Raw genomic sequence first — 8,920 nt, forward strand, 5'->3', positions numbered from 1 at the left:
TGGCCCATTGGCATAGTGAGTAAGTTCACACGCTCTGCTTCGGCAGCCTGGGGTCCACAGGTTTGGATCCCAGGCATGGACCTACATACTGCTCATCGGTCCATGCTGTGGTGTCATCATGCATACAAAATGGAGGAAGATTTGCACAGACGTTAGCTCAGGGCCAATCTTCTTTGACAAAAAACAACAAAAAAAAACCTCACTTCCAAACAACTTATAGATATAAGAAAAACTTTTAAAGGAAAGTAAGAAACATTTAGTCCTGAACAATATTAAAAACCATAATTTCAAAACTCTTGGAATAAAGCTAAAGTGCTTATCATCGAGAAATTCATAGCCTTAAATGATTACAATACAAAAGAATAAAAGTGTAAAATTAGTCAAGGAAACATCCAAGTTGGGGACTTACAGAAATTATATTATGAGGAAAGTAGTATTAAGTAAGTAATATACTTACTAATAATACTGATAATTACTAAGTAATATACTTAGTAAGTATATTACTAAGAAAATAGGAGGCAGAAAAAGATAAATACAGAAAAAGAAATTAATATAATAAAAATAAATATAAAACAAAGAGAACATGTAGATTAAAAGGTTGGTTCTAGGGGAAAAAAAATAAAATAATTATACTCCTGAAGAGACTAATAAAGAATCAGAGGGAGAGAGGGGTAAAAATAAGAAATATTAGGAATGAAAAAGTGATATAATTACAAGTTCAGCAAAGCTTAAAACGATAATAAGATGATACTATTAACAACACATGTCAATTAACTAAAAGCTTAATTAGCTGGATTTATTTCCAGGAAACTGAAAATTACCAATATCAACTTCAGAATCAGTAAAAAATCTTAATGATATTGAATTAAAATTTAAAAATACCACTAGAAAGAAACTTTGGACCTGGATTGATTAACAAGTGAGTTCTACCAAATATTAAAGAAAAATATGTCTCCACTTTTACACAACCTCTTCAGAGAACAGAAACACTGGACATACAGCCCAACAATGCACTTTCTGATTCCAAAATGAATCAAATCAGTGTATGAAGGATTTAGAGGCCCACCTCACTCATTAACATAAATACAAAATTCTCCCTCCGAACACTCCTAAACCAAACTTAATAATCTATATCAAGTGATTATGATTGAATTTGGCTTATCTCAGGAATGCAAGACATTTAACATTTGAAAAGTGAATAATATAGTTTATCGTATTAACAGATTAAAAGAGGAAAAACATGATAATTATCTCTTTTGATGCAGGGAAAAAAGCATTCAATAACTATTCATAATTAAAAACATAAGAAACAACAGCAGTAAAACTACAAATACAAAAAAACTTCCTTATCCTGATAAAGGGCAGCTCTTTAAAATCATGCAGTAGAACTGATAGTGAAGTATGAAAAGCATTTCCTTTAAGATCATGAACAAAACAAGATTAATGGCTAATATAACTTCTGTTCAACATTGTTTGGAGGTACTGACTATTGCAGCAAATAAGCAAAAAGAGTAAAGAAATTAAAAGTATAAATATTGGAAAAAACCCTGTAATTATTTGTAGATGACTTTCTTATTTATGCTGAATCATAGAAAACCACAGATAAATTATTAAAATTAATATGGGAGGTTGACCAGCTTTTTATATAATTCAAAGAAAAAAAAGCTAATTGCGTTATTGTATAATAGCAACAGTTATATCATGTAATTAATGAGATAGAATTTATAACATCAACAAAATATATATAAAGTATTTAACAAAAGATGTTCAATACTTTTTCTGGAAATTCTTATAGATTGGTATTTAAAGTCATTATATAACACTTATATAAATGATGAGATAGAACACATTCATGGGGAGGGAAATGAATAATAGAAAAAATATTTCTTCTCCCTAAATTGACCTATTGATAAAATAAAATCTCATACAAAATTCTAAAAGTGGTGTTATGGAATTTGACAGTTTTTCCCAAGGTCAAGAATAGTCCTGACTTCAAGAGAAAAAAGAAGAGAAAAGGTAGTGTACTGTGGTGATGGAGGTTTCTACCAGAGATCAAATGATTTCAATTTATAAACTAATTTAGTTATACTCAGTGGCCTATGAAGATGAAAATATTAGAAGAAATTATAATTTAAACTTTGGTTTGTTTGATACAGAACTATTTTGAATGTGAAGCTTTTCACTAACGGCGTTTTAGAAAAAGAATTAAAATGGGCCATGTGAGAGTGGATTAAACCCATACGAGAAGCTGAAAAATATTCAGAATTTGGAATCCTGAACAGGAGGTTAGAGGGCATCTGTCACAGTTTATAAAAAGCTCCACATCATGTGTAGCTTGAAAATTGCCAAAAGAAGTTTTCCTTTCTTTTCGATTCCTACAAGCTTGAACAGAAGGGAAGGAGAAAGTAAATATGATTATCAGTTTGGAATTTAAAAGCTGTTCTGAATTCTTATAAATTTTTCCCTTGGAAAAGGGAACTTTTTTTTTTTTTTTTGGTGTGGAAATACCAAATTCAGATATATCCAAAATGATTAACCACAAACACAAGTTACGAGCCATTCTTAATCTTTCCTACTGGACATGCTCTATGCCATCCTGAAATCTACTAAATGGTTTTATGTCTTATGATAAGCATGAAGGTTTATGTTTTATGTGCATAATTAAAATTAACAACAGTACAGTCCTCATTTTTCATCCTGAATTCACAGAAAGAAAACAGGTGTGGTCCGTGCTTATGGTAGACTGCCAGACAGAGTTAACATTAATCTTATCTAAGAATTTTGCTTCGCTTTGCTTAGTAGGCACAGCTGTCTAGATTCCAGGGGCTTATATAATTGTATTCTTATGCTTCTCTTATTAACAATGATCAAGAGATTTATAAAAGAGTTTCTAAACAAACTTTGAGGTCCCAGTGATGACTTTACAGTTTCCTTTCAATTATAGCTTCCTTCTTTCCTAATAGGCTGGCTTTTGCTGCTGCTTCTATATCAATTACAACTTTAATCTACCTTCTAGATAAAGTGAATTAAGATACCAATGATAGAATTATCTCCAGTAACTGACAGAATCCAATCCAGACCAAGCCCTGCTCCTTGAAGCCTCCCCCAAATCACATAACATGAGCCCACATCCTGTAATAGTTTCTTTCTAACACCGCCTACTGAAACGCCTCACTGTCCACAGGATGTGTGATCTCTCTCATTGCAGCAAAAAGATTAGCTCAATTTTGTTAAGCTATAGGTGTGTTCCTATCCTTTGGCTCGAAGCATCGCCATGTTGTTTGACTCTCAAAACAATCCAAACACACCCTTTTTAAGGGTGAAGAAAATAAGGCCGTGAGACGTTAAGCAACTTAGATGTGGTAACAGAGTTATATGGAGTTTAACAAACATCTACTCTACACCTGCAGGATTATATGTAGACACATTTTAGAACGAATATAGTTATTTTCTGTATTTCATCTCACTTAACCCTCACAACACAACATTTAAACATGAGAAAGTACAGATTCAAAGAGATAAATGACTTCCTAAAGGCATATAGGTAATGAGTGGTGGTCAGGAGTAAAGGCCTTGAGATAGGCACCGTTTGTGGCTATGTGACCTTGGTTATGTTCCTTCAACCACTATCAGTGCTTCTGGAAGCAGTGGAGCTTAAAGAGATGAGCACAGGTTGTGGGGTTAGAGTGCTTTGGTTCATAATCTATGGGCACCTACCAACTGTGTGACCTTAGGCACATTGTTAAACTCTCTCTGCCTCAGTTTCCTCAAATGTCAAACAAGAATAACAATTGTACCAATCTCATAGAGTAATTGTGAGGATAATATTAGTTTATACACGTATTCTGCTTAGAACGATATGTGTTACCTAGCAAGGGCTCAGTAAATGTGTATTTTATTGAAGCCAGGATTCAAATAAAGTTTTCTGGGGCTCCAAAACCCACGCTTTTTTTCAGAACAGGCAACTCCTATCAGAGAGGTTTCTCAAAGGAAGAATAATGTTGGATTGGATCAGGCACATGATTAGGAAAAGTAATTCGTTGAAAATACGAGGGGAAATGCAAAGTCTCTTTGGACTTGAGAGGTGAGACATGGAAATGTAAGAGTATGTGTGTTTAGGGGTGGAGTTATGGGAGGGTTGGGGTCATGTTTTCAGAACCGGAGTTCAAGAGTCTGTGTTAAGAAGTCACTGGAGATGGGGAGAGGGGTGGGTGTAGAAGAAGGGATAATGAGATGGCAAGGACTTGGGGAAAAGCCTCTCTGAGACCAGCTGGTGGAAGGCAGACTTCACTTCTATCCAAGTTCCCTCCCAGGGGCCTAGCCTGAGCCTGAGTCTCATCTGCCTCTGGGGCTGGAGCTCTCTCCCTTGCCTGTGCCCCTCATGGCCTGAAATAGTCAAGGTTAGCTCTGGGGACCCTGTCCCAGGGTGATAGGACTCACTGAAGAGGAAGAAAGACTCCTAGATCCAGTCTTGATCTCCCACATATATCCGAGCCAGGCAAGACAGAAGCAGATACTGAATGATGCTCAGCGGCTGGTAGGTGATCTTGGAGCTACGCTAGCTATAGTGATTTGGGATCTGAAAGGTGGGATCTATAATAAAGGTTTCAAAAACAGATAATATTTTGAAATCAGAGAATTGGTTTAGTAGAAAAATGTCTTAAATAACTGGGACTTGGAAAGTCCAATTTTGGGAATCATAGAGTATCAGATTGAAAGAGACTTTAAGAGCCATCTGGTCCACCTTCCTCCCCATGATACTTAGTAATTTACTCTACAAACAAGAGATTGGATAACGCTTGATGTTGAGAGACAGTCAGTTGCCCCGTGTGCTGCCACAGACTGGCTATGTGCTTGCATGGATGGCAGAAAGTAAAGGTTTCTGAAAAAATCATTCATGATGTAGGAGCTGTGACTAAGAAGATTTAATGAGGTATCGTATCATCTCAGGAGCAGCTGTATTTGAAAAGACTTCACCTAGAGAGGACTATATACAGGGTCTCTAATTGAGGGTTAAGGACATCTGATAATGTAAGAATTTAAGATCCGGAGGTCTTCAGAGTGTGTCTGAAATAATTCCATGTTTGCAAGATCTTACTCAACCTACACATACAGCTGGCTTCAGAAAAGCTCATTTGTAGAAAGATGAAACATCGTCAATAACGGTTACCTACACACAAAATATGATCCTGAATTTAATTTCTCTGAGTGGGTGGGAGTATGATGAGTTCTTCAACAGGATTAGGGAAATGGGGGCAAGACAAACCTTGAGACGCTAAGTTCATTTAGATTTATTGAGCTTGAAATGTCAAAAGGACAACGGGAGGAATCTAGTTAGCTTCAACTAAAAAACAGAACAAAGTCATGCTACAGAAAAATTCAAGTACATTCAAGAAACATTAATTGAGTTTACAATTCTATGCTCATTGTTCTAGGCATTAGTAGGGCGATATAAAATAATTAATGAAGTACTACATTTACTGTCAAAGATCTTATCAATTTCTGGGAAATACAGTATGCTAACTGGATGCTATGTTAGGAAGATGTAGAAAAAGAAACAAGGAACTTTTTCTGGGGGAGTAAGTTCTTCAGTGTAAGGTTTCACTGAAGAGCTGACTTTTGACCTAATTTTGAAGGATGAGAAGGAGTTGCCAGATGGAGAGAAGAGAAAGAGGGGTAATCCAGAAGAAAATGGTTAAGAGGGGCAAAGGTGCCAGAAATGTAATGAAGCAAAGATTTCTGTGGTAACATATTTGTCTCCTGTAATTAGAGAGGTGAATGTACAATCCCTTTAGAATAGAAAAGATTAAAGAAGAGTGCCTTAAACACTAGTTGCTTTGAATCAGTTTAGCATTTTAAAAAATCAAATCCAGAAGTTTCTTTCCACGGCAGGGCATTTGGGTTTGGGAGGAATATTTGGATTTGAGTAGTATAACTTGAAGGGAAAGCATTAGGGGTCAACTAATTATTAAATTAATTGTTAAATTAATTAGTTTGATTTAACAATTAGTTTTTATTGACTATCTTTAATGTGACAGCCATTATGGCAAGGGTTAGTATTACAAAAATAAGCAAGAGATTGCAGTTTGTGAGTATGGAGGCTAGAATTTGGACAGCCCTCTCCAAATGCAGTGCGGTCTATGGGGTCTGATGTGACTGACACTGTCTACCATTTTTATGCATTTAAAGTCACATTGTTTATGTTTCCTTGTTGTGGTGATTTCTTTTCTTTTCGCATCTATTTTCCATTTTGCTTGAGAACAATTAGAAAGTCAGTACTTTTTTTTGTATAAAATTTTACCAAGCCAGCTATGTATTCCTCGTCTATATTGATATAACTAGTTTTCTGAAAATGAAGGATTTATGCTTATTGCCACTTCATCATGTTTGTTTTTCAGTCTGCGTTCTCTCACCAGATGTGTTAACCGTCCCACTCATCTTTCCATCAGCAACACTTGCAAGGCAAAGTCACACCTTCCTTTCTGAGTTTGAGGTTAGAGTAGTTAAATATCAGTGATATTTTAAAAATCTGCATCTGATCATGTCATTCATCTGTCTAGCATTCTCCAGTGGCTCCCCACACCTTTTGGGCTGAGGTCCTAAATCATTAGGTGAGCTCACCAGTTGCCTTACCATACAGGGGATCGTACATTTCCCTAACTCAGGCTGCTTCCTGCTCAGCACCTGCATGTGTGCTTTCTGTCTGAAATGTTTCTTTTCTTCTTTTATCTCACTAACTCATTCTTCCCAGAAGGTTCAGCTCAAGTACTTGCTTCTCCAAGAAGCCTTTCTCAGTCATTTTAGTCTGAGAGACGTGACCCTTCCTTACCCTCTGTAGTGTTCTGTACTTCACAGGCTGTGTTGAGATGACTGACTGATGTCTGCTTCCCTAAGAGGTCGTAAGCATTCTGTGGCAGAGACTGCACCTAGTTGAATTGTTTTCCTTATGCCTAACACATGTGAATTTGATAATTGTTTATAGAGGTGAACTGAACAATAAGACTTGCCACTGCATTAATCTCATATAAAAATTTACCTTTTTCAGACTTGACCGAAGGAAAAACTATGACCCGGGGAGGGGGGATAAAATGTTTGTGGAAGTCCATATAGTATAGAGATAAACAGCATGGAATTCGAGTGCATAAATTCAAATTCTGTTTCTGTGACATGGTATGTACATGAAATAGAAAAGTTTCATAATCTCTTCATTCTCTCTGTTCCTGAATTTTCTCATCTGTAAAATAGGTATCACAATGGTATGAATCTCATTGGATGTGTGAAAAGTAAGATATTGAATGAAAAACATTTGTAAAAATATTTGATGCATAGTGAGTACTAACAAGAGTTAGCTATTATTATTTTTAGAATAGTGTTAATAGTAGTAGCAGTAATAGTAATAAAGTGCTGCCATTAAATAATAATTTAAAAAGAACAGAGAGAAATAAAGTTTTGAGTTGGATTTGGCAGTCATCTCAATCCAGTTTTTTCTCCTTTCTTTCCCCATCTCAGCCTCCCATGGAGCAACACAACCGTTCCAGTCTAGCTGAATTTGTACTCCTTGGCTTCCCCAAAGTGGGACATGTCAGAGGCTGGCTTTTTGTCCTGTTATTGTTGGCATACCTGTTCACTATCTGTGGTAACCTGCTCATCTTCTTAGTCATACGACTGGATGCGGCCCTGCACATACCCATGTACCACTTTGTCAGTCTTCTCTCCTTCTTGGAGCTGTGGTACACAGCCGCCACCACCCCCAAGATGCTAGCTAATCTTCTCAGTGAGAAGAAGACCATTTCTTTTGCAGGATGCCTCCTTCAGACCTACTTCTTCCACTCCCTAGGGGCCTCTGAATGCTACCTTCTTACAGCCATGGCCTATGACCGATACCTGGCCATTTGCCGGCCCCTCCACTACCCTGCAATTATGACCCCAACACTCTGTGGCAGGCTGGCTGCTGGTTGTTGGGTTTGTGGCTTCCTGTGTCCCATTTCTGAAGTCATCCTGGTCTCCCAGCTCCCCTTCTGTGGCTACAATGAAATCCAGCACATCTTCTGCGACTTTCCACCTCTGCTGAGCCTGGCCTGCAAGGACACATCCACTAATGTCCTGGTGGACTTTGCCATCAATGCCTTTATCATCCTTGTCACCTTCCTCTTTGTTATGATTTCTTATGGAAGAATCATTGTGGCTGTACTGAAGATAAAAACATCAGTAGGAAGAAAGAAGGCCTTTTCTACTTGTGCCTCACATCTCATTGTGGTCCTCATTTTCTTTGGGAGCATCACCTTCATGTATGTGCGACTAAAGGAGAGCTATTCACTGACCCTTGATCGGACACTTGCTGTAGTCTACTCTGTACTAACACCACTGGTCAACCCAGTTATCTACAGTCTTCGTAACCAGGAACTCATTAAGGCCATCAAGAGGACCATCTTCCAAAAACAGGGCAGAACTAGTCCCATTCACCAATGACTTTCTACCAAGGTCCTTCTTCCACTTCAATGTTGATCTCATAAAAGCTCTAGGTACCTTTGTCCTGACCTTGAATAATCTTCTTCTATCACCACACATGCTATGGATCCCATCTCCTCTTATCTTCTCAAAGACTTTATTTCATTATGTTTTTCTTCTATTTCCTACATACTTATGCTTTCCACTTTTTACTTGATAAGTGCTTTCAACATTTAAGAATACTTTAGTATTGCCATTCTTAGAAACAAGCATATACATTTCCTTGGTCACAGCAAGAGGTCTATTTCTCTCCACTCCTTTTTACAATTAAACTTCTCAACATGATTAATGACACAATCTATCTTCTCTTTTTTGATTCCTAGTCACCCATTCCAACTTGGCTTTAGCTCAGACCTTTTGATAAATATTTTGCAAAGGTGACAAATGACCTTGATGCTGCCAAATACAATAG

General features: G+C 37.1%; 1 protein-coding gene across 1 annotated transcript; it reads left to right on the forward strand.

The window, feature by feature from the left end:
* Positions 1–7,515: 7,515 nt before the first annotated feature.
* LOC103553946 (olfactory receptor 6N2) lies at positions 7,516–8,469 on the forward strand. The gene has a single exon (XM_008524724.1). The coding sequence runs from the start codon at positions 7,516–7,518 to the stop codon at positions 8,467–8,469; it is 954 nt and encodes a 317-aa protein (XP_008522946.1).
* The last annotated feature ends 451 nt before the right edge of the window (positions 8,470–8,920 follow it).

Source organism: Equus przewalskii, unplaced genomic scaffold, assembly GCF_037783145.1.
Source record: "Equus przewalskii isolate Varuska unplaced genomic scaffold, EquPr2 ChrUn-6, whole genome shotgun sequence".
NCBI classification, from domain to species: Eukaryota; Metazoa; Chordata; class Mammalia; order Perissodactyla; family Equidae; genus Equus; species Equus przewalskii.